General features: G+C 36.0%; 2 protein-coding genes across 5 annotated transcripts in view; one reads left to right on the forward strand and one right to left on the reverse strand.

Annotated features, from left to right (window-relative positions):
• The window catches only part of SDCCAG8 (SHH signaling and ciliogenesis regulator SDCCAG8), a 111,225-nt gene that overhangs the window by 63,118 nt on the left and 20,792 nt on the right, over positions 1-27,315 (forward strand). For 2 of the 4 annotated variants that reach the window (XM_054819197.1, XM_054819194.1), the window contains exons 15-16: positions 526-634; positions 7,341-7,472. In XM_054819197.1, coding sequence (XP_054675172.1) covers positions 526-634; positions 7,341-7,472 — 241 coding nt within the window. Of the gene's footprint in view, positions 1-525; positions 635-715; positions 780-1,706; positions 1,822-7,340; positions 7,473-27,315 lie in introns of those variants that run through there. The other 2 variants (XM_054819196.1, XM_054819195.1) reach the window with 2 other exon arrangements.
• Positions 21,536-27,315, reverse strand: part of AKT3 (AKT serine/threonine kinase 3) — a 187,266-nt gene continuing 181,486 nt past the window's right edge. Inside the window, exon 15 of the transcript XR_008576244.1 lies at positions 21,536-21,626. The gene's annotated coding sequence lies outside the window, so the exon portion shown is untranslated. The remainder of the gene's footprint in view (positions 21,627-27,315) is intronic.

The following is a 27,315-nucleotide window of genomic DNA, read 5'->3' on the forward strand; positions in this document are numbered from 1 at the left end:
AGTCTATATCTTATCATGAAAGAGAAAAAAATACTTTAATCATAGTAAGGCCACGACACAGTAGATAAAAGAACTGCTTTTTTAAGGAGAGAATGAGATGAGTCTACAATGTGAGTGTTTGGGTTGACAGTGTATCCTCTGCACCAGTTGAGCAAGCAAAAGGCTGCTAAGGCATGGCTTGCCAATTTTATTCCTCCCAGAAATGTCAATGAACTTCCAGCTAAAAAGGAAAACCACCAGATTAGATATGTAGTCTTTATGGTGATTCTTCTCATACAAAACCTGATTCAGTGGCATCGCAACATCACTTTAACACTTTAGGTTAGCTTATTCTGATGTAGAGCCTTTATTTGGTGATGATGATGTCATAATTTCATGTCCAAGTAGCTGAAGTTTAAAAGACCTACCAAAACCAGAAGGATTTAGAGGAAAGAAATTAAGAACATATAAAATTGTTTCTAAATTATCTATAAATTTATATCATTGTAAAATAAATTTCTAGTTTTATAATTCTATAATTTCTAGTAAATGAACTGGATTCATTGCTGACCTCCCAGAATACATTCATAGCAAAATTAAAGGAAGAATGCTGTATGTTGGCAAGAAAGTTGGAACAAATGTCGGAAAAACACAGGTTAGTATCTCCTTTCATTATTAGGATGTGCTTCTTTATTTTTTTATTTCTATTTTAATATTATTATTCATTTTGTCCCAGGTATTACACATCATCTCAGTATAATATATGCCACTTAAGAAACATGGATGGATTTTTATCTGCGGTAATTCTAATTTTCCGCTTTTCAGATTATGTTTCTGACTATTACTTGAAATTTCTTAGATAATTCCAGTGTAAAAATTGCATACAATTTTCTTCCTGATGTTCATATTCTTTATATGAAAAATGGAAAATTGTTAGAGCTACCATTTGAGTTTATCTGAAATTATATGAAAAATACTAAATATTTAAAGTTCTCAAAACTGTAGTTTGTTGGTTTAATTATTTACTTAAAGCTCCATTCATAATACTACACACTGAATAATTATCCCTGAAATAATTGTCATCAAAATTGCTTGTCATCGAAGCACTGATTCTGCCGCCACTTGTTATGTGGTGCTCTTGTTAAAATCCATAGTAGGTCTAAATGCAAAGCCATTAAAAATTCAGGAATAGAACAAAACCTGGAAGCAGTAACCGGTTTAAATAAATACAAAAGTATGAAATTAGCTATTTAAGAGTTGTAGAACACGACTGTCTTTTTTTACAAACGAAATAATTATGAATTTTGTAGTTCTACGTTAGTAAATAATTTGATTTTACATTTTTAAGCGTGAAAATAGTTGCTGTTGAAACTTTCTGCAGGGTTGACATTTAGAGTAGTAAACAGGACTTAAGTGGTGAGTTGGCAGTCTGCAACTTCTGTAAATTTCATGCAAAGTGAATTTAGTAATTAAGGGTAGGATTCATCTCGCATGGCTTATGTGAAGTAAGGAAAACACTCAACAAAGATAAAATTGGTTTTCAAGACAGGATTCTTCTTCTGTTGGGTGGATTTAATCGTCCTGTTGAGGTAACATAACAGGGGCAGCACTCGGGGAGAGAGCTCATTTATCCCAGTATCCTGTTTCCAGGAATGGTCAAAGGGGAATGATATAAGTAGATGACAGATATATGTATATAAAAAAAAAATATATGATGCTTCCCACAGGTACTGCCTCCACTGCCCATCCTACTTTTCACTGAATATAAAGTGTTGACTAGCTGTTAAGTGGCTGAAGTTGGGAGATGAATCCCATCCAGAGTGTTTGGGGAAGAAATGAGAAACTTGAGGAAATGTAAGCAATCTTCCCTTGAAAATGTTGTGATGGGTACTTGAGAGAGAAGCAAACAGAATTTTTCATCTGAAAAAGCAGAGCTCCTCTGCTAAAGTAATACAAAATCTAAATAGATTCAAATCATATTATTATTCCAGCAATAAAAATGCACACAGACTTTGTTGCTAGAGCTCACAGTCACAGACTAGTAACTGTAAAAGGATGAAGGAAAGACAGAAAACATGCTGTGAAAACACATTATTCTCTGAAAATAAATACCAGAGATTGCCAAGTGTTTCTCCACCTAGCAGCATTAGCTGACTATGTCAAGAACCCGAAAAAGGGAAAAGGAGCCCTCTTGGATCTCCAGAAAGTGGTGTATTTTGCACAAGAAACAGTATGGAAGAATGTATGAAAGCAGTTCTGAGAAGTGGCCCTAAAATAGCTTGAGCTTGCCTTCACTGTAGCGGGAGCTGCTGCAGTCGGTAACAAGAATGGAGAAATAGGCGGGGACAAAGACAGCACATGAAAAGGAGAACAGCAAGGTGGAACTGGAGATGGTGGAAAATGGTAAACTAATAAATGGCTTCAAAAAGTGATGTGATCAAGAGATCAGATGCAGAAAATTACTTTGGCAAAGTTTTAAATGCATGATCAGTGTATATCTTTCAGTAGCATCTCTCTGAAAGGCAATCTTCATGCTCATTGTCACTGGATGTAGTGTAAAACCACAATTCTGGCACAGAATGCTGTACCTTTGTCTTCTGAAAAAAAAAGTAATCATTTTTTTGAAGATTTTATAACTTGGTTCTCATGTGCATTAATAAAAGCAGATCATGAAGCAGCGGTGTGCTCTATTTCAAAAGATTTTTTCCATTTTTTTTTTCCATGTTTATGGCCTCATCATAAACCAAATTTTGGACCTAGATTCTTGCTATACTTCTAGAATCTTTGTGCCTTAGTTTCCATGGGGTGAAAAAATAACTGTATACTCGTAGTTCCATTATTTAATTGGTAAAATGCTCAAGCTTTTTTAATAACAGATAGAAGAGTAAGTTCATGTAAAATTTTTGGGTTTTGATAGGAAGTAAAGGCCCCATTTGTAATAAGAGGCATTTCACATTTATCTGTGACAACTATGCCTCTGAACTGCACATATATTTTTACGTTTAATACAGGTTTCTGAGAAATCTAAACTGAAGTTTTCGTATTTGTGTGTAAGCTGGAACCATTTTTGTGAGCTAGCCTCTACACAGGATTAGAAAAGCTTCAGAAAGACAATGTCAGACAAATTATAAACCCCTCAAGCTGTACAGAAAGAAGATAGTGTCTGTGAAGGTTTTTGTATGCATAGGCATGTTTAAAAATATAGTCCTTTGTTGATTTCTTCTCTGTTATTTTGTTCTTTTTTTTTTTTTTCTCTGATTGTCACTGTCTGAGTTTCTAGGTTGTAGATTAATGCTTAACACTACCCACTGTGTATTTGTGATTTGCGTTTTGTAATTAAGGGGAACAATGGGAGTCCATTGGGTCTCGTTATATATAATGGTTGGTTTAATTTGTTTCACTTCTATCTTGTTAATTGTAAATTGATCATTAAGATTTGAATTCTAATCTGTCACCAGGGTTGTGAGTATTGAAGCTAGAGCAATGATCCTGGTTTTAATCACTGATGATGAGAAACAAATTTTATAATTTTGGTACATATTGCAGTTCATATATTTTAACACTGTATTTTATGGTGTTATAAATATTGTTAAATGACTTTTAGTGTAGTTTTACTGTTTGGACTATAATGTATAAATTATATTACTGGTTTGGCAACAGTAGGCATCCAACTGTGTGAGTTTAATTGAAGTAAAGAACACACACCCGGCTGAACTATTTTTCTGCATGTTTGGTTGACTGCCGTCATTGCACTCAATACCAGGAGTGAAATGTTTGTGGAAGGTAGCTGTACGAAGATGTGAAACAGTCAGTCTGAAGGATCAGTCATTAAAATTATATGCAACAATACTGTGTCAGCAGAAAATATTTTAAAACGTGTATTTCATTGCTGTACAAGTAAACAATTGGTTTTAAGAGTAGGAGAAGGCAGCACTTAAAAAGCATTGTGATGCAAAAGGTAGTTCAGAGGAGTAAAGGCAGCATTGCCACTTCAGTGTTCAAAAATCAACTCATCCTAAGAATATCCTAAGGCTGACTTTGAATTGTGACTATTTATACAACATTTGCTGGTTCTTTGCCTCCAGTATTTGAATGTTTTGGAGGAACCTGGGGGTTTTTTCCAAGACTCTTGCAGCAAGGGTGGAAAATAAAAACTTAAATTTGTTTTCAAATGGAAGTTGAGGCTTTCTTGGTAGTTGAGTGGATCCAGAAGTATTAGAGGGTGTTTGGGTTATTTTTTTGTTGTCCCTGTCCTCCCCCCAGTCATCATCAATTATTTTTAATATAGTGACAAGTAAATGAGATTTGGCAAAATCTATTACCCATCTACTTACAAGCATGCATTTTATATTTTCATTTTTATGTGACATTGTAGCTTCGCTCTGTGCGGTTTCAAAATAATACTGATTTCAAACAGGTCTTTTGAGTCTATCAGATCTCAGAAGGACACCCAGATGCATTAACATGACTGTATGACCTGTGGGGCAGAAGTGCAGCTCCTTGTGGAGTTCAGCTCAGATGGCTGCACTCCAAATGTCTGCATGCTTCAGTTTCTTCTAAGTCCGCCAGAACTCAGTCTGTTGGACCCAGAGTAGCTCTCGTGAAGCAACATCAGCATGTCCGTGCTGTGTCCTATAGTTGTTCTAGATCCATTAGACATGGTGTTTAATGCATAGATTTTTCTAACGTATCTCTGTCCCTGACATTATGTGTGGGCTATCGTGAAGTTCAGGACTGCGTACTTTGGCATCTGCCACCCCACACACAACCCCATCCTGTCCCTGCTCAGACACCTTGGGAGCAGAGTGGTTCAGAAGCATTTATGCAGACCTGGTCCTGCCTCTGGCTGGGTGGAATTACTACTCCCAGTATAAATGTACTATCACGTTCAGTACAGGCTTATTACAATTATGGTTGTGGGGTTTTGTTGTTTGGGTTTTTTTAAACCCAACGATTTTGAAGTTATTTAAATATCACATAGAATTAAATGTTCTATCTTAATCTTTGGAAACTGAGGAGGATGGGTGGTATATCTAAAGATGCAGAAGGAATCTTTGTCGGGTGATAATGAAGGCTCTCGGTGTGCAGTCTTGTGTTGGGATCAGTTTTTGGTCTTTAATGCTGACACACGTGAACCTTTTAACATTGACCTTAACAGGCGTTCTGCCCTTCGTATGTGCTGTCCTCTGAAATTTCAGTGTAATGAAATACTTGAATCTGGGAGGTCAGACTCTTAGATGTTTATTTGGAAGGGACACTGTCTAAACAATATTTTAACTGAAATGAATTTATTTTTTTTGCAGAGTTCAACTGTAATTACAAAAGAGATGTTTTAGGAGAAGAGAATGCATGTAGCATTGTTCAAAGCAGCAGGCATTCAGAGCTGTATTTGAGAGATTAAAGATAAAGCTACTCATGTTTTCAATGAATTCAGTATTTTCTTTGGTTTAATTAATTGTAATTTTCCATAGCATTTTGGTATATTTGAATCCCTTTGATCTTTCCACAAAGACTTTGGGCACCTTCAGATGTGCTGGAGATGAATAAGTCCCTTTAAAACTTTGAGATTTTTGTTACCTTGAAAGTCGCTTCTGCTGTTTCCATGAATGAGACAGCCACATATAAATACAGAAAAAGAAGCAGGATCCCCTAGTTGGGAAACCCTGTAAACGTGGTAATTTACAGTATTCCCATGCTGTTGTTGCATTTTGCTGGCAAAAGGAACACAATCTTGAGTTTAGTCCCTGTTACCACTTGGTTGGGCTTTGTTACAGCAGGTCTCTGTTGAGCCACTTTGCAGTGGACCTTTGCTTTTATCCACTGATTGTCTTTCTTACAGTATCGGTATCAAGTCCAGGCTGCATTCACACTGTGTGATAACAATTGGTCCAACTGACAATACTTTGTTAATGCTGACGTTTAAGTTAGTAGTAGTATTTCCATTAAATGCTTTGTGTAAAAATTTGACCTCAACTACCTTCCTGTAACATCCTGCCTACTGTTACACACTCATCCAGGAAAGTCTTGTGCATTTAAGTTTGGTGTACAAATAGATCAGCACAATTCTGATTTATTTGTCAGTGATGTTCCTTAATAGAGCTGTGACTCTCTATCTGAATTCAATTGCATACAGTCTTCTTCCAAAGTTTCCCGTGCTAAGTTCTTTCAGATTCACAGATGATATCATGTATTGTTCTCTATTTAAACATGAAAAGATTATGTTGTCATTTCCAGATCTGACTTGTCAGTGTAACAACATGTTTTTGAGGGAGGAGTATTCCTTACCCCCTGCACTTTGTTGTATTTTTCAGAATGTCAGTTGTTGTTGCATTCTGTAACAGCCAGGAAGGTAAAGTATCTTTCTGCTGTAACTGCAGCATATTTAAGTTTATGATTTAAAGATATCTCTGAAGCTTTTTAACCTCAAGATCTGGAGTGGCAGATGCCATAAAACAAATTTGCTTGCTTTTGATTCTTACTTTCTGATGGTATAGCAGATTCTGACATGTTCTCATTAACCTTTTCCAAAGAGTTAAACTGTACAAGTGCATAATGTATATTTTATCACAGTTTAATCTGAGATCTTTTCCTGATATTAAGAAACAGCTCGTGCCTGTTTCTCCATGGACTGATGGTTAGAGATGTAGCAAGTAGCAGTCCCAGGTCATTCATGGATCTGGTGTCTCTGCTCACTCGTGAAGAATAAGAATTGTGAAAAGTGACTAATTTTCTTAAAGGCTGTGCTGAGTTTTATGTAGATTAGGGTGTGCCTGTATGATTTGTCCCTCGTTTCTTAAGGTTTTATTCATTTCCCTCTTAATGTGTTTGGTGGTTTTTTTAATCTGTGTAATGGTATTTTGGGCATATTAGGTTAATAAAGTTTCTAAAAACATTACCACTATTGAGAATTCAACCTGTGCAGTGCAGTAAAGGTTGAACAATTTTTTAGTAGCCATTTATTAAATTAGATGTTAGCTTTTATTAATAAAGAATTTGAAATGTGTTTTCAAAATGCTGGCCAAATTCTTGCTTAACAAGTATGAATTTACATTTATTGATCTTATTTAACATCAACACGTAATGCCAAATGACATGCCAGTTTAAATTCAGCTGAAATTAGCATAGCCAACCTATGACTGAGTGATTGCCATTGGCATATTTACCAGATACCCTTCAGCATCATGTTCTTTTGTCTTAAGATTATTTGAAACAGTGTTTTGTTTCTGTAAGTTCTAGTAATAGCCTGTTTATGCATTACATATACATGTATGAAATTTTATAAATGCTGAAGCCACATATTGATGGCACGCTGCAGGATGAAATCTGACAACATCCATCATCACTGTGTTTTACTTTGGTAGATCTGAAGTCAACCAGCTTAGTCAGGAAAAAGAGTATCTTCATGGCAGATTGGAGAAGATGCAGAAACGGAATGATGAATTGGACCAACAATGTATCCAGCATGGGAGAATGCATGAGAGGATGAAGTCGAGGTAGGAGGTCCTGTTAACTGTCAGTATGTGGTACGCTCTACTGTACCTGTTGTATTGTGTAAACATAAAAATGACACTAGGTTGTTTGAAAGTAATCTTCTTTCCTTATGAAAATGACCATCCCTTCCCCCTCCCCAAGCATTCTGTCAAGTTTTTTCTTTTTTATAACATCTTTTGCTTGTGCCATTTTGGATAAATAAAAGGAAAGCTTGAACAGCATAGTCTTCCAAAGAATTTAAGCCTAGTACATATGTGTGTGGGCTGCTTTGGCTGTTCTCTAACTTGGATGAATTGTCTTACCATATAAAAAAAAAGGGGGGGGGGAGAGGGGGAGGAAACGGAGGGGAAATTATTCGGTAATATGATTGTTGAGTACAGATGTGGATTCTGTAATGCCATGTAATAGATGTATTTTTTGGGTTTATTATCTTACCTTTCTCAGTAATATTTAACTTGTATAAACAGATAAATCTTACTGAAGATCTTAATAACCACAGAACTATTAACAGCTTCCAGGCACCACTAGCCTTTTCAGAGAAGCTGCAATTTCCTCAGGAAGTGCTGGGAGCAGCTACAGCAAGACTAAGTATGGAATATTTCCACCGATACCAATTGACTGTTCTGGCAAGAGTGTCTGGGCTGATAATGCCTTGTGCTGTGATTTGGCTTATATGTCCTTAAAGATCCTTGTGGAGACTTTTCATTTGGTACCAGAAAGTTTGTTTACGCTCTCTTGTTCTGTTTTCCACTCCACGTTCATTGTAACAGGCACTGGAAAGATCTTAGGCATGGTTGGGGAGGTAGAGGGTAAAGTAGAGAGATGACAGAGAGGCAAGTCTGCAAACCCAATCAGCCAGGCTACCTCTTGTCAGTAGTGAAAGGCAAAATGAAGTTTAACTTCATTTGGACTAGATAGTCCTGGCTGGGCAAAATTCGGTCTGCTTTTTTTTTGACCACCAACCACCTGATAGGAAGAGAGCTTGCATGTATTGAAGGAGCCAGTCTGGTATGCTCTTTTTTTTTTCCAACTATTGATTTTTTTTTTCCCCTCTTCGTTCTCTATCTGCTTGTTTCTTGCAAGCTCTCCATACATTCTTTTCAGTCGTCCAGACTCCCTTCTTTCCTCTTCCTTTTCGGATTTCTGTCTGTACATCATCCTGTTCTTCTGTAACCCAGGATTGTCATCATCTTTTATAGCTCAGAGAACAAAGAAATTCCAAATGCTACAACTGTGTCCCTAATCTGTATGACCACATAATCTTTTTTTCATCTCACCTCCCTTTTGGTTTATTTACTTGTGGTGGATTCTTAGCGTATGGGGGACGTGCACTCAGGAGTCGGGGTCACTTTCACAGGAATAAAAAAAATTTTTTTTTTCCTCCTTCTTCCTAGCGGTTCATCTGTAGAATTATTGGTATCTAGTTGAATTTAAGACTGCTTTGTAAGTTTTTAAGACAACCTTCCCTCTGTGAGAATCAAATAGATCTCCTGGAAAATGTTGTTCATTCTCTGCTGCAGCAGCAATGATTATACACTAGAAAAGATTGAAAGCATTAATCCAGAACAGAAAAGTGGTTTGAAAGCAGAGTAGTCATGCTGCAGGCAGTGCCTTACCTTCTGCTGCTGTTTTGCTCGCAACAAGGAGAGAAAACAGGACAGTGATAGCATTTTCCTTATTTAATATTTTAGAGTATGTAAATACGGCAGAGATTATCAGGTACTGGAATCATGGACAGTATACTTTACCAACATTTTGGTAGGGGATTCTTTTAACATTTTTAGTGATTATCTTGCACTATATTAATTTAAAATCTAGGTAAAAAGTGATAAGGCTGATATAATAAACTGCTTTAAAAATTCAGTGTAATCTAATTTTAGTTTCCATGTGAAAACTGTAATAGATTTTCAGTATCAGTACCCAAATGCTATAAATTGACTATGAAGTATTCAGATCTATGTGAAAAAAAACAGAAAGTATAACTACTGCAACAAATAAATCTCCCAGTTCCTTATATTTGGTGGAAGTCCTTCAACATAAATAAAAATAGTCATTTTTCTCTTTTGATTTTGAAAATAGAGATCTGACTATGCTATTTAGTAAAAGCAGAAGAACAAATAATAATAATAATAATAATGTGTTTTGCTTCAGGTTTTCATCCATCACTCAGATACTAACAATCACAGCAAAATAATGTTAAGGAAGATTGCTTTTTAACACAGTATGTTTCCCCTTCATATGCAGCTACAAATAGCACTGGTCTTTGCATCACAATCCTGCAAAGTGTGTTCAGACCTAATTTTCTATCTGTTATTATTCTGGCTCTCTTTAGAAAGTTTCTTGTATGAAAATGATTTTGTCTGAAGTTGGGACGTAACATTTGCATTTGAATAATAAGGAATTGCGACATTTGTTTAAGAATAAATCTCTATCACTAGTTGTGTTCTAGGAGAATATGACAGGGCCCGGTATAACTGTTTTGTGGAAGGAGCAAGATCTAATTGATCAATCAGAATTTCTTTTAGAGCAGCAATATTTTGGTGATTGTGATAGTTGCATTTCTGAAAGTGAACAAGATAACTCTTTGTCATTCCTAGCTTTCTGTCTGAATATGTGCTATATATAAAAATAATCTGAAATAACATAAAGCAGGGTTTTTTTTAAAAAAAAAATATTACTTTAAATTGCTGTCATTAAAGATTATTTTAAATCAGTCTTTTCAATGCAATGCAAATATCCATCCCTTTCAGTGTGTTTTTGGTCAGTGAAATACAACATTAAAAGAAGTAGATGGACATCTAAAAGATATAGTTGATATACACTATTGGGGCAGACGTGGGTTGAAAGATGTACGGTTTGCAGGACTAGGGTGACACGCTAGGACTGCAGTAGAGCTTATGAAGAGATGGTGATTTAATGTTGTTGATATAGCAATCCTGTGGATCTTTGCTTTAGATACATATATCATTTTTTTTTTTTTTGCATTAGTTTGTGCTTGTTTTGATGGGTTTTGCAGTTAGGTACTTTTCATTTTAGATAGTGATTTATTTAGCTAAGTAGATTATCTCAAAAGTATTCATTAACATGACATAGGGTCACTGATGTACCACTGGAAGTGAGCTGGTCAGCATGTGTGACTTTATGGATCTGAATCTTGGAGAAATAAATTCTTGTCTGTTATGTGGCAAAGAGCACGTTGGTATAAATTTTCAACCTGAGAGCAAATTTTATTTTTAAATTCTTCAAATTCCCTTTCTGTAGATCTGTGTTCGTAGTAGAAATTAGCAGGTAGCAGAAAGTACAGAATTTCTTATAAGGCAGCTATAAAGATAGAAAGCTAGCCAAGAATAAAAAGAATATGAAGCAAAAATAAAAGGTTAAGCTACCCTTCTGTTTTCCTTCTGTGCTCCACTCCACACACACACACACCAAAAAAAAAAAAAAATCCAGAGAAAGGAAAATCCAAAATACAATTAATTGGGTAACTGTACACATAATGTTGGTTCTTTCTCTCCTTTATCTGATTTCAAACAAAATTCCAAGGCATACGTTTTCACCTCTGTAGTTAGACCAGTACTGTAAATGCAGATCCACTTTCTAGCAAGCTCTGTTCTCTTCCGATTTGGGGAGCGAGAAGAAAAAGACAAGAATCTGCCTAGATCTATTATTGATGGAGCATATTTATGAATAAGTAATATTTGCCCAAGCTGCCATGGGTCAGGATTTCATCAGCTTTCACTGAACTTGGTTAACAACTCTTAAAGGTACCAGGTTCGACTATGGCTTTCCTGCATCTGTTGTTCTTCTTGTAAAGCAAGCATTTGATTGTAAGTCATCTATTTAGCCAGTTTCTTCCGTGGACAGCCAGTGTCTAAAATGGGAAGCATTTAATTTGATATAGCTAGCTCTTTTCTGTGCACATTTCCTGTTAAAGACCCAGGTGATGTGTGGAAGTACAGCAAATATGGAGTAGTGTCTTCAAGTAGGAGAAGAAAATCCTAGGCAATTGCTTTCCTTTTTTTCAAGATAAGCCATCCATGCCTTTAGTTTGATATATCAAGCAGCAAAAAAGAGCATATGGACAGTAGCTTATATGAAGTATGAGGCTCTTTTGAATTTTTTTTAGTAAAACATAAATTTAGAAGCTCCTAATGAGTTTTTCCCAAACATTTTTCCAAACTAAGTTCAGTATATGGGGTCTGGGGCTATGAATTTTCTCTAAAGCTTTAGTTTTGCTGATTAGAGTTGGTATTACTGTTATTTTGGCTGTAATGTGTGCGATCACAGTCCAATCTGTTTCACCTTAACAATAATAATGCATTTTATGCAAATTCGTATGGGGCTTTTTGTTGTAGTAGCTCTTTTGGGGTGACGGTGTTGCATGTATTTCGACTATATTTTTGGTAGCTGAAGTTAAAAAGAAGAGCCTACAGGACTGGCAGTTTGGGGCAGATGTGTGTCTATTCCTCAGGCATCAGTGGTTGTAAGTTAACTATAAAAATGTTACAACCATCTGTGTAACAAGACGGCAGAGATCTGCTCTTGCCTGTTACTATAAATAAGAAGGAGATTTGTTTGACTTCATAGACATTGGATTTATAAAGACTATATGTGTCAAATTGTAACTACGTGCCATGTTGCCGAGATGTGTCTGCAGCCAACTACCTGGGGTGTCTTCCCCTTCAGACACTCTAGTGTAGTGCAGCAACTGTGCAGAAATGTCTGTATAGCACAACATGTGACAAATTATATTTGTTTTCTACCTATGGGGAAATGTATGATTCTTATGGATAAGCTTATCTGGAAGTGTAGCTAAAATGGATTCTTAAATGGACCACTCAAGGAGGTAGAGAGAAAACGTGACATTCAGTTTAACGATGATTTTAAAGGGTTTTCCCACCATTAAATTTATTTTTTGTTGTTGTTAGTGTATGAGAGATCACATATGCATGAGAGAATGCATATATATGAGATTTGAGACATAAATATATTGAGAATATACCAGCAGTTTCAAGTAACTGAGAGATAAAATCACAATAGCTGATTTGCTGTTACTATTACACTACTGAATAGGGATTTTGGATTTCTTTGGCAAATCTTCAGTAGAACAATTGAGTAAAATTATTTCTTGATACCTGGAGCAATCAAGTTGTGTTCAAAATTTTACATTTTCTGCTTAAAGCTTTTGTACTTTTTTTTTTTGGGGTCTTTTCAAGAAATAATGATGGGTGAGAGAACATAGTTTTGATCATTGCCTAAAAGACCTGTATTTTTTTTTCCAATCCAGTTTGGTCTTTGGTGACTATATTGTTTTCCTTATTTTTATTTCACCGATACGTTAGTATTTTTTTAAGTAACAGTGAGAAGATTATTACTATATTTTTACTAGGCCATTCATCTGTTTCAAAATGCAATTGTAGAATAAAATCGCATTATATTATGGCTTTTTAGTTTAAAACTCATTAATTTTTATATTGAAAATGTAGATAAACTTATGTAGTGTCTGTAACATCTTTAATATCAAAGTTGCCCCAATGTTAAAAGAGCAGTATGCTGCACTTTTTCCTGAGCATCATTACTCATACCCACATATCTTTGGTGTGGTTTCACTGTAATGGGATTGCTGTATTAGTTGGAGACAGACTTGTCTGTATAGCCTTTCATGCAAGGAGTTTGTAAAAAGCTTTGTGGTCACTGTGTCCTGCATTGCAGTGCAGCCAGATAAAACTCTTGGCTCTGCCTAGAACTGAAGGTTATCACTATCACTTAATTTTTTTATTGCTATTTAATAGACTCACATTTTAGGTTGAGAAATGTATACTCCAGAGAAGTACTATTAGGAAATAATCAACGGATGGTATGTATATACATGGACACATTTACATATATATGTTGCAAATCCTGTCAAGAGTCTGAAGGTGCATTTGGCTTTTATTTAGTGTTTGGGTGTTTGCACACAGTTCACATGGTGTGGAATATAGATGGTGTTTTAGATGAACTGGATGTTCAAAATCTCTCCCTCCTTCTTCCTCTCCAGTTCACTCTTTGTCTAATATCTATATATTTATATATTTATTTGTCTAATATATATATTTATATATTTACTGGTGTATTTCTGCCCCCCACACTTTAAATAGATGTCTATAGTGTGTATATAAATGTATATATTATTTGTGCTTTTATATGTATAATATTCCCATTCTAAATAGTTAATAAGATTACATGAGCCACCATATACTGTTTTTAAAGATTTATTCCCCAACTATTTGACCAGTAGACACATAAAGCAAAAGTTATCTTAGTTGAAAATGTATACCAAGGGTGAAATACAGCGTCTTCAGAAAACGCTGCAAAACTGTATGCAAATAAGTTGTTAGCCACATTAAGAAGCAAATGGCAAGCAGAGGGAAGTATCACACCCAATTTTCAGATAGATGTTTGGGGAACTTAATAATATTCTGTAAGATGTGTTCTAGATCACTGACTACTGCGTTCTGCTACTGCAGCTGTCACTAAGAGTGTGTGTGTGTATATATAATATATATACTTATATATATAGTTTTTATATATATATATTCCTTTGAGAATGTATTGAGCTCCTTTGTAAATGTCATTAGACCTTGCTGCTCGAATTTGGACAACTGTTTCCAGCACCACTGATCTTCTGATTGGGATCCTTCTTATTTTTGGTGTGAATTTATTTGTGTTCAGCTTGTACCTACTTGTCCTTGAGCCAAAATTGGGATAAATAGTTCTTTTGTTCTGCTTTTATTTTATCTGCACTGGTAATGCAGATAATTATAGACAATGTTGTATCTATTCAGTCCTACTTCTGAATAAGTGAAGCCTTCCTCTTTTGTTCTTTTTGCAATAAGTTCTCCATCACCCTCAGATTTCTGATTGTTGATCTCTTTTGAATATGGGCAGAACTGCCTACATGGTGTTCGATGAGGGCATTTGAATATCTCAGATGGTGGAATTAATGTATTTACTGGAAATTCCTTGACTGATGGTTCGTACAATCACGTTTGCCTTTTTGACAGCTGCATAATATTGGCAGCTGATAATCCTTCTCTATCCAAGAAGTGCATCCAGGACCTCTTCCTCCCAAGTAAATTCAAGCTCTTAGCAGAGACTTTTGCTGTGAACTGAGAATACGTTAAGTCCCTCGTGTGTAACTTTGTACTATAAAATTTCATCCCCTTTCTGCTGTTCCAGTCATCTGAGTCATCCGTTCCTTTCTGTGCAGTATCCCAGACCTTCTCTAAGCTGATGACATCTCTTCAATTTATCAGCCCACTCCCACTTTTTGTGCTGAGTCATAATTCAAAATATTCAAAAATCTGTTTAAACTCGAAGAAATCCACTTACAATTCTTCCTCACCTTCAATTGTTCCTGTTGGCTGTGCCCTTATTTTAGTCAGTTACTTATCAACAGCAGCATAGTTAACGATTGCTGACAGGGCATGATGTTTATTGTTTTGTTAAAGTTAACATAGGTAAGATTTATTGCATTTCCTTTATTAAAAAATCAGCTGTCAAAGAATTTAGGATTGACATGACAGAATCTGCTTGGTCTAACTTATGTTTCAGTTTCTCATGTTTTCCATTTACCTTCATTTCCTTATATATTCTTTTTCCTTCAAAATTTGTTGTAGGCTTTTCATGCATTTGATATCACGTTAATGGGCTGATAATTATCTGAATTACTTTCTTTAAGGATTAGTTAATGCTGCATCTGTTTTGATTGCTTAACAATGTAGTCAATGTGGGGAAGAAGGTGTACAGGGGAAAATGATGGTGTCTGTGTTCACTTTGCACATCAAGACAGCTGGCCGCCACAATTTCGGTATTTTAGAAAGTGGAGTATTGTATCTGTGAAAGGGATGCCATAAACTTGGGGATAGTCGATGCCTGAAGGAAAAGGCAGGTGGAAAAATAGCCAAATTTACTTGCTTCTGTGTTGAACAACTGTCAACGCTCTAACACCCCCTCTGCTAAGAGTCTGGTTATTGTCCACTCCTGAGAATATCTTCTACTCTATTGCTTTGATGTACTCTGCCTTCTCCAAAACAGACATGAGGATAGTAGTTCTTCATGCCATCAACTTCTGGGAGTCAAAGCCTTCAGCTTACTAGTAGTAAGCCTGTGTTCTTGTCTACCGGGAATGTAAAAAGCCCTGAAATATGTGTGACATAAAACAGCATAACATAAGGTTCCAGGCTGTTCTTGTTACTTTCTGTTGTCAGCACAGTTGTTGGTTTTCAAATTTAAATGTTAATTTAGCATTAATGAAGAATTCTTGATTCTCTCCTCTAAAATGGAGGTGGATAAAGGTGATGTCTTTGACAGCTCAGCCCAGACTCTCCTTGATATGGCAAGATCTAGAAATGCTTGGCCCTAGGCGGATCATCACAGTGACGCTGAAAAAGATGTGCATTGTTGGAGAGAAGTGTACCCATGGTTTTCCAGTGAAACCCCAATTTATTCTCCTACATTTTGCTACAAACCTGCAACTGTTTTAATTTTGGTTGGGGCTTGCTTCTGGTGGTGATATGTGATCCTGCTTGTGTTAATCCACCAATTACCCCTTAACAACTACCATATCTTCTACTTTGAAACACTTTGCCTTCAGTGCCTGGCAGTAGCACCTCTGGTCTGTGGTAGTAGTCATGGGTGAGTCTTCCTCACCCCTTTCCCCGGAGATGTGAAACAAACAGTGAGCAGGCTGGATCAAAGTGCTCCTTTGCTGGCAGGTTCATAAAAACATAGTTGTTTAATGGCAAGAAATAGCACCAAAAAGCATGTCACAGTTCAAGTTATCTGCTAAAAGGTATCCAGAGCTACAGAATAAAGGTTTCTACCCAGGATAATAGCCTTTCCAATGTAGTATAAACTCTGGAGGACAACCCTCCCCATGTTTTTCCTAGAAGTATACACTATTTAACAATCTTTAGCAAGTCTTAATTGTTTAGACCATATAAATAATTAAATTGTTGAAATCCCTGACTGTTATGTTCACCTTGTTTCTCTCTTCCATATTGTGTTGCATCTGTATTTTTAAAGTTCATTTATCTGTACTGTGTTTCTGTGATATCCTTGTGATATGTCAGAACATTAGGAAAAAAAAAATGTTTTCCAATAGCCACTGTGAGACTAACACTATGCGGTAGTTCAGCAGCAAATATCTAGTTGGGATATTTAACAGTAATTGGGATCTTCCTATTGGGCCTTAAGTGAACTCACAATAATAGTAAAATCTGACTATTAACCCATTTGGCAAACTACTTTAAGCAGTAGCAGATTTTCTTCCGGTTTTGATCTCTGTGCATAACTCTGAGATTTTCCAACTAAGGCTGTTTAAAAGCCTCCATTCCCATATAGTGGGCAACTGAAAATGAAGACAGATGAATAACATTTTGCAAGTGTGTCATGAAAATTTACCAGCTCTGTAACAAAATCTATGCACCTGTCTGCTTTCAAGGTTGTTGTTGTAAGAGAAGGAGACCCAAAACTAATGAGGATTTATGTTTTTAATATAATAAGTGAGTAGATTTTTGCAAGGCTATTGGAAGACAGCTTTTTCCTGATAACTTCAGTGTTTTGATTGCTTCTGCAGAGTCCAGTCCGGCTCCTACGGAAGTTGATAAAACTGTGGATGCTCACGTTTTCCATATATAAGTCTAACCTGCTTTCAAATCTTTGAGTGTTTAGCCTTGATGTGTCTTATGCCAGTAGTTCCATAACTAATGTTGCAGTTAAAGATTATTTTTTCCCCCCTCTTCATGATTTTTGTTTTCCATCTTTCAAACTAATTGGAAGTGCTGTTGTTTTTTGTGTTATGAGACTGAAGACTTATTTTTGCACTGGTTTTGTTCTGTAAAACATAAATAGAATCTTCTTTTGCCTATTTCTTGTCTAACTTAAACTATCATTCTTTTCTGGAGCTCCAGTCATATTCATTATCCATTTCTAAATGCACTCCAAAAAAATGCAAACTAAATACTGAAAAGTAGTTGTGTTTATTGTACCTTGTGATAGTGCTAATTGGTGGTAGCCTAATATTAACAGGCATCGTGCTAGTTTCTGGCACATTTAAGACGTTATTTTAATGTTCAACTGCTAATTGCAGGAATTGCAGTGAAATAGAGATTATGGAAGTGGCTATAACGAAGGACAGTATGATAAGGGCTACTTAGCATCTACTTTTCTAGTGTACTCAAGACAGTGTTATGTGTGCTCAGGGCTCCTCAGTTTGGTTCTGCAATAAAGTAGTGAGAATGGAAAATATGAAAGAAATGGAAAAGGGTAATAGATTATGTTTGTTTAACTTGTTCTTTGTGAACAGTAAATTTGTATATGCAGGGAAAGAAAGGGGAAATGAGATTTTTTTTGAAAAAAAAAGTCCTTTTTAACCTCAGAGAGCCAAATTCCACTTCTAGTTATACCTATGGAAACACATATTTCTTACACATATGATATCTCATGACTTAGGACTTGATCTTGAACGGTCTTCAGAATGCTGATTTGATTCAAGTCAGGGTTGCTAAATACTTCCGGGTCTATATATATTTATATAAAAGTGTGTGTGTATATATATACATATATATACACACACAGTTTCAGAACTAAAAAAAGCTCATCTGTAAAATGACACCAAGCATGGACAATTGCACAGCATAAATGTTTGGAAGTGCATAACTTAAAAGCACTTTGACTTTAACTTTTACCATCACGAAGGCTGTTGTAATCTGCTGTGCCTTATCACACATGTGTTAGATGATGCAAACACTTGCTCTTCCCAAATCAGTTTTATGAATAAAATGCACAAACAAGCTGAGCAGAGGCATATGTATCCTTGGGGAAAAAGGGCTTTCATAGGCCGGGCAGAAATGGAATTTCTTCATTGACTTTATGTAATGCTAACCCACGTCAATAAAATCCACAGGAAATGTGTGTAACACTTTGTCCTTTTTAAATTTACATTTTTAATAGCAAGGAGACACTCCAGGCAGTGCATTTCTGGGGGATTATTGCATTTCTCGGGTGGCTGAAGTCACTCACCCTTCAGCCTTGTGCCTTGCAACACACCCGAGGCAAGCCATAATCCCCAGCAAGGCACTGCCTGTCTTATCTTATTGCTTAATTATTATACCTATTTAATGCTGCTTAGAACATTGTCAGCTGTTGAGAAAAGGTAATTATCACTAGTCAAATGAAAAACACTTTTTTGGCTGCCTTACGGATACACATTTTACTGGTACCTTGATACATAATGAAGCCTGATAGCAAAACTTTTGCTTGTCTCTTCTTCAAGCCACAGCTGTTTCCCTGCTAAATTCATCCCATCTGTCTCCCCTTCCGTAAGGCTGTAGGCAGTATAGCATAAGTACAGAAGCAGTTCAGTGCTATTTTGGATAAACATAGCTGAAATTTGAATCTTTGCCATTTGCAATGCACACATTTTGTTTTACTGCTGTAAAGAGAGCTGTCAAAATAAAAACTACATGGATAATTTACTGAAATACAGTCAAATAAAGGGATGATCAAAGGGGAAAAATGAAGATATAATATAGGGTCATTCTTACTTTCATGGTGTATTCTGAACAGTGAAATTGTTGACCTCTTGACATTGGTAGGTTCAGAGAAATTGGTAGTAAATAAGAAAAGTAGAAACCACTGAATTGAAATATAGCATGAAGATTTCCAGATTTCGTGCCAAAAAGGTTAATTGTAGCAGGCAGTTATTTGTGATAGTGCCCTGTTGAGATATCTGACCAAGGTATAGTTCTTTGCTCATTTTATAAGGAGTATATAATTGTGTAAGATAATACAGCTTGAAAATTAAAACCAACATTTCTATATGTGACACTGTCTCGGAAAATGGAAGGACGCTGTAATGATCACTGTGGGGCAACAGTCATCTACGCCCTCCTTTACTCTTTGCAGTTTTAGTTCACATGGAAAAATGTATATTAAAGTTGAATATAGTGTCTTCATTGAGTTTGTTGTTCTAAATTGGAACCCAAGGCTTGCGTTTGAAATTCCAGACCTTCTGGAACAAATGATCCAAATGTTAGTAAAGTCTGCTTGATAGTTCACCTTTGTGACCTGAATAAATTGAGTATTGTGCAATATAGAGTATTTGAGAGTCCTTCAGAAAAACCCCCTTTTTTTAAAAGTCCTCTATTCTGCTGAAGTGTTAGAAATCCGATGTTAGAAATCTCTAGTAGGAGAAGGGGTTTGACTGCTACATCTTGGATATATTTTCCTTTCACTGTGGTGGTGTGTTATGTGCAGGCAATGTCAGAGAAGACTATATTTAATCGGCACTGTGTCTGTATGGCTGGTACTTATGTGTCTTTTGTAGGAGAACCTTAGGAACTCTTTCTAGGTTAACCCTGATGTGTATTTGGGATAGTTCTGTGTTCTGTGAAAGTTAATTCTTGAAGGCTAATGCTTCCAAATTCATATTGTGTTAGGTAAAGGTGAACAAAGCCATGTTTATCCTAACCTAGAAGATGCTGTCATTGAAAAAGAAATAAATAGATGAAGAAGTTAATGTTAGTGAACAATGAAATTATCTCAATGTAAAATTAATCTAAATGTTACAAACAGAAAGTTCCTTTGGGAAAAGGTGCTTTGTGGAGTTCACTGCTACTGAAATACTGATTTCAGTGTTCTGTATTGAGGTAGAGAAGAGGAAAAAAGGATGTTAAGTCATAGCTTCTTCAGTATTTACAGGATTGTTTTCAAGCTGTATCAAAAGAAACAAAGCCTTTTGTAATATTACTAAGAAAGGTACTGCTACACGAAAAGTTTACACAGTGATTTTTCATGTAAATATATGTAAAATCAATACTCTGTAGCAAGAACCAAGACTACATTACTCCTTCACATTTACAGGAATGTTAGAATTTCTCTCTCTTTATAGACACTAAATTGAAATATATTCAAAGGTTGTAAAATATTATTTTTAGTTTTGTTCAGTAATATGAATATAAATAAGGATATTATAATCTGGGAGACTGAACGTTGATCTTTAGTCCTCCTGTAACTGATCCAGGAGCTGGTAACACAGCTACTGCACCAGAACTAGTACCTTCAGGTTTTAGTTTAAAGGAAGAAAGGCTCCAACATTTTTAAAGGGAAACCAGTTCTTCAAGGACTCTGCCATATGTACCAACTTAATGTTTCAGGAAACTAAATAAGCTTTTTTTTTTTTCCCCCTCTCCAAAAGGAGAGATTTACTTTTGTGTTGCATTACATATTGGAAATGGTTAGCCTCTGTTAAAATTATTTAGGTAGCTGCTGTAAGTTCACGTGGGAAGTCTGTACCTTCATGCATAACAAATTTGACAGATCCACTGCATTTTTTCCAGACATGATTCCAGAGCTGCAAATATCTAAAGAAAACTCAATTTTTACAGAGGATTTTACCCTTTTACAGGGTTTGCGCAAGTGAGAATTAAGGATGGAGGAATGGACAAGATCAAGAGCAAAACAAGTTCTAGTGGTTGTCTTTCCTATGTGCAAAGTATTAAGAAAGCTGTCAATCTGTTTTTCACATATTTGTTGCACTTTTTTTTTTTCCAGTCCAGAGTGCCTTACCATAAGTATGTGCACTTGTTGATGATGTGATCAAAAATCTGAGATTATATGGATTCCAAGTGATCCTTCACCTCAGTGTTGAGTATGCACCCACTGTTGGGACTGTTTATGGTGATCAGGATCTAATAAGAAGACTGCCTTTTGTCTAATCTAGCACTTCAAATACTCATTTGTTTTTGTCTGGCCATCATCTTTTTACTTACGTCCAGGATTATTTTTTTTTCTGCCTATGTGTTTTTAGATCAGACAGAAGGCACTATATTTCCACTCTTTTCTTCTGCAGGTTAGTGTAAGGACAAAAGGAAAAGAAGGAATGGGTCAGAGGGGATCACGTACTACCAGAGAAAAAAAATCGATTAAATAATGTGGAAAAATAATAACGTTTATTTAAAGACAAAAGAAAAATACTTCTTACAGTGCTATTCTCTGTTCTTTTCCCTTTATCTTTTCATGCCTTTCTTGGTTTAAGGTAATTTTAGGTATTCCATCTCTACATGTTATGGGAGTGTTTCCTGATAAAAATGTTCTGAAGATTTCTGGATCTCCTGGAAAAAAAAATTTGAATGTACACAGTGAACAAAATCCTCTACTTGTTCAAAATTTTTCATGCAACTTCTTTGCTTGTTCAATTGCCTTGTGAGTTATATGATCAAAACCAACAGTCAATACAGTCTTCCCAAAATATTATTACTTTTCACTCTGTCTTAGCTGTCTGCTCCCACTTTCAACTGATCCTATTTTGGCAAATTTTAGACTTTGTTGTTGTTATTGCAGATGTTTTGATTAGATATAATTTTCAAGCTCCACTATTTGAAAGTATTTTTTTTAATAGCAACATGACATAAGCTGAACAATACATTCCACCTATATGGTACATAAATATTTTTTTTTTCTTTTTGCCTAGGTTCTCCCTACCAGAGAAATTATAGCAACTATTAGCAACTGCTAATATAGCAACTGCTTGCAGGTCATCTACAAAACAAAATTAAAATCCCTTTCATTAGCAATAGTGCAGGTTTTGCGCATGCGCTCTTAATAGAAAGAAAAGCTTACCTTACATTGCTGTGTTAAAATCTTTTCCTCTGAATTGTCCCTGGACCCCTTTAAGCCTCAGCTGAGGTACAGAAGCTACCCCAAGCAAAGTTTTAAATTACAGGGACTATTTATGCAAAAGGAGAGGTAAAATTAATTCTGGTAAAAAGCTGAACTGATTAGAGTCCTGATAGTTAAATTAATTAGCAGAGCCCCCAATTCCAGTTCTGTTAAAGCAGTGTTGCAAGATAAATGAGTGATCCTTCCCATGCTACCTTCTTTCCTTTCAATAATCAGTGGAACTTTGGTTGCTGGAAGCAGCTGAATTTGTTCAGTCCCTTAAACAACAGATAACTGTAGAGCAGAATTGAAAATCAGGGTTACCTGAGATATTAGTGTTATTTATGTGAAAATACCATCTTAAAAATTCTGTTCCACTAAAATTTATTCTCTCCTACTAAGCTGCTTTCTATTCATATTTTTAAATAGCACATTTGGGGTGTCTGTCCTTTGTAATCTCTATGGGAAGGAATTTTTTTCCTAATACTTCAGTGACTTTCTACATCAGATTGGAGGGTAATGTTACAGTCAGTAATGTTTACATCAACAAATGTAAATTCAAATTAAATCTATTATTTAAATAGCATAATGGAAACACATGGTGCTTTGTAGTCATGTAATTAAAGAAGATCTGTGCCTCCAGGAGTTTATGATCTAAAGATCAAAACAAGTTCCACATGCAGCAGACCTCTTCTAAATATCAGTGTACAATTTGAGGATTTTTGTCTTGCATTTACTTCAGCATAAATTTTACTCTTGAGCAGAGATTTCACCCAGGCCAGTGCAGTACTGCTGGAGATGTAGTGCACAGGTATTGTACTTGACATTTTGTGCAGGGGCAGTTAACTCTTAGCACAGAAGAGTTTGGTGTTTTGATGTCAAGATACATAATTCACTTATTTGCAGTAACTCTGAACTAAACTTTGTGGATGATACTGGTTTAGTTAAGGAAAAAAAAAAGAAATTCTTATCTTTAACAAGGAGTCTGACTAGCCGTGCCTTTTTTTTTTTCTTTCTTTTTTCTCCAGTTGTGAAAGTAATTTTGTGCAAAATTGCATTTGAGTTAAATTATTCACTCATCCTGGGGCAGCAGCCTGTATTCACTTTCCAGCTGAGCCAACTAAAAATATGGGAAACAGACCAGCCTAGTATTCCATTGTTGCCTTATATAATGTGGTGTTTTAGAAATGATGATGAAGGCAACCTGGATGTTTCATGGATGAAATAGTAGATTCATAAACTCAAAGCTTTGCTTGCTATTTGTAATGGTGTTTTCTCCCTTCCTTTCAAAATTCTGTGCCCACAAATCAGAGATGTTGCTTTTATTTAAAACGTAGAGGAGGACAAAGAAAAAGGAAAAAAAAATGAAACCTCTTTATCCTTTGAAGAAATCTTTGCCTGAATTGCTGGCTGAGTTCCTTCAAAAGCCCTGGACTCCTTCAAAACTTGGAACCAAGTTCAGACCCCAACTAGGTAAGCTAGTGTACTTTGTTTTAGTGTACTTTAAGTCTTAGTTTTCTCCCCACAATATGCTACAAAAGAGTCTGAGTGTAAACACATAGGTTGTTATTGTCAAGTGTGATGGTTTGGGATTTCTTCCAATTATCATCCTAATTAGGACCCTGAATTAAAAAGAATTTTTCATTTCTTTTGGGCATGGAGAGCTGAATGAAGACCTGTCTGTGAACCCTGTGACTCATAGGTAGCTGCAAACCATTAAGCCCCTTTGACACTGTAATGACTTAGCTGCAAAATAATTTAGGAGTTCTAAGAGGCAATTTTTGCCTTCAACCGCCCTGCCTGAGCATTTTCCCTAAGTTAAGGTAAGTTTGTCCAGTACCTCGCATGTTCGCATGTTTTGTTCCTTTTTTTTTTTCCTCAGTTGATGCCGTTGCTTAGGATTGCACAGCTCAGAGGTGCTACTGTGGTTTTCCTCAGCTTATTAAATCCATAAAACATGAGTTCTGGTCATTTCCTCGTTCTCTGAATGTTTTGAGTTCTGGCAGCTATCAGAGACTTCTGAGCATTTTGTTTTGAATTATGGCAGTTCTTCTCCAAGTGTTGTGTTTCAATACCCATACTGTGGTACAGATCTTGGTATTGCTGGTTTAAGGTCATCTGTGTGCTGTGCGGAAATAATGCTGTACTTATCTTTTTTAACACGTTCTAAGATAAAGCTGTGAAATGGTTGCGTGTTATGAGCCATAGGCATTAATGAATGTTGGCGCTTTTCTTCCAGACCCCTCTGAGCAACATTTTTGTGCTTCAGATATGGCCATACACTAATCAGTGTAAGTAATAGATTTTCCTACAATGAGCGATAGTACAAGTCCTACCTTCTGCATGTCTACAGCTGGATTTCCTTTCTACTGCCCTTCTTTTTTTAACTAAACTGTAGCTTTCCGAGCAAAATGAGCCTTTGGGTCATATGGTATGTGCCTTCACACAAACCTTTACTATGTGACAGGCTACCTTAGCAACCAAGGTTTGTTTTCCACTTACTCCTACTCATTGCTTTTTGTCTTGTGCTGACATAATAGATTCTGTGCTGTACAAAAGGAAGCCCTAAATGACAGCTAGCATTGTGCTCGAGACCTGCATATTTGGATCTAGACTCAGATGAAGGTCTTGTGCTCAAAACCAGTCAGTGCTTGTCAATCCCAAATACCAAATTTCTTTTGTAACAGTGGAATCAGTGGTAATCTCACAGTTCTAATGCAACACTGAAAAAAATAATATCCTTTATCAGTTGGGGTACCTTAATAATTTCAAGGTGCTTTGGGTGGAAGAATAAGCAAGAAGAACAGGATTTCCTAAGAGGGTATATAGCATTGTAGTCTTAAACAAACAACCCACCCCCCAAAAACAACAAAGCAAAAAACCCAAACTACAGAGGTCCTATGAAAAGCCACAGTAATTCTGACATCAGGCAGTTAAGTAACAGACTCTGATGCGGAAAACTGTCCCAGATTCCAACATTCCTTTCAGCTGACATTAGAAAACAAGGTAGACTTAGCATGAGAAACAGTGTCTTTATATGAAGAGATTGCTCTTGTTAGGCCCATATGTGAACCATATATCCAGATTCTCTCTACATCCGCTCACATGTCTCCCTGTCAGCATCTGAAGAGAGATCCCCAAATGTTCAAGTGTACCTTTCAGATCAGAGTTTAATTTTAGAAGACTATCTTGGCCTATTAATTTTAACAGTGCTGGGATGGAGGAGACATCAGATTGCAAGTAAAATTTCAGAAGTCAAAATGCTACAAAGCTGTAGAAATAAATGCAAGTGCAACTTGCAGTAATGGGTCACAATACTTGTATATGGTAAAATAGGTATATGTAAAATATATGTCATTATTGAATAAGTAATAATTCATTAGGGAGTGTATTGTTCATATGCACTTTATATGTTACAAACTGCAGCATGGAGGCTGAATGCTTCTGTGACCTGTGTGTTCCAAATTTCTACATCTTGGACATTTTTGCAATTTCTGTGTTTTCTCATATTTAATTTGTAAACATTCATTTGAATTTAATGACTAGCTTTAGAATATACAAGCAAAAGCCAGACTTGTTGGGCTTAAAAAAAAAAAAAGCTCACTACTTGGGATTGTTTAATGTACATAAGCAAAGTAAGCTCCTAGGCAATTAATTCAGAAGAATCACCCTGATAATTAAAATATGATCAGGTAATACCTAAGAGGTATTTATAATAAAAGCTGATTATATTAGAATAGTTTGGATACTGGGAAACTTATAAAAATGTTAATTGAAATCTTTCAGATACTTTATTGATCACTTAATTTCTCTGTAAGGTGTATTTTGGTATTGTATCCTTAAAGTTAAGTACATGAAGTCACCATCCAGAACTAAGAAATGATACCAAAACAGGAGTTGCAAAATTAAAAATGCCAGTATGAAGTGAAGTCATTTTTCAATGTAGCGGTTCTATGCTTTCTGTTTTGATGATGGATGTCTAAGGGCATTCATGTGGTTATGAAGAAAGAAATTCATTCCCTTGCTAATATCCCCACTTCCCATGTAGTCTTTTTCAAATTGAAGGGGTTTTGCTTTCAATTCCCTACTTCTCTTTGTTTCAAAAGGGGAAAAACATTCTGTGATTTCTACAAATTACTGTAGAAATTCTGTTACTTCTACAAGTTACAAACGAAGCGCCCAATAAAACTGGGTAGATGATTTACAATTATTATTTATTGATATCAGTAATTTCAGGTATATGTAGAATATGAGCATCACAAGCTTTAAACCTATTTTTATAATCTTCATTATTCTATATAATAAGAACTGTCTTTTCTTTAAAAACTTCAAATACACACACCACCCACTACCCCCCAAAAATAGAAAAACAACAAAACTGACCAACCTACCAAACATAAAACCCACTTGTTTTGAATTTGTAGCTATGACCAGGATATGATAGTGGATTATTCTTCATCAGACCCAATCTTTTTCTTAAGTGGTCCACACTGCAATCCAGTGAACCCATTGGCACTTCTGATCAGAAATCATTAAGAAGCACGTGTAAGAAGCAGAGCATTTACACTCTGCAGTCAAAGGAGAAGCTCTAGATGTACAGTGCACCTTCATAATTTTCCATTGCTTGTCAAGAGAATAAAGTATTATTTTGTTTCTTAGCCTGCAAACAATAAGAAAGCACACAGCATTTACATTATTTCTACAGTAGTCAGTTTGCCACAGGTCTTGGCCAAGACTTAACCCGTGGTTTCTTCTCCTTCACCTGTTCTGGGACAAAAAGATATAGCACATATACAAAGTTCCTTTTCTCTCTCACACCTCAATCCAGGACCATACTTTTTGCCTAAACAATAAATTTAAATTCTGACACGCTTAATCCAACGCATGTTTCACATATGCAAAGGACCTCTGTTGGCCAGCCACTCTGTTTGTGAAATTCTGTTTCTGATGTTTGTACAGGCTTTTACTGAAGGGAGGGCAGTACTGGAACTTGCTGGTGACAGCCTGGGATGGGGCGAGAGAGCCTGTGTGACATGCTCTTTTGGAACTTCGCTCACAGCTGATGTCAGAGACATACGAAATGTGGTCATAGACGACCGGTTTTAACTTTTGCAGTTCAGAAAGCATTCTGCTGCGTTGGTT

Source organism: Grus americana, chromosome 3 (genome assembly GCF_028858705.1).
Source record: "Grus americana isolate bGruAme1 chromosome 3, bGruAme1.mat, whole genome shotgun sequence".
NCBI classification, from domain to species: Eukaryota; Metazoa; Chordata; class Aves; order Gruiformes; family Gruidae; genus Grus; species Grus americana.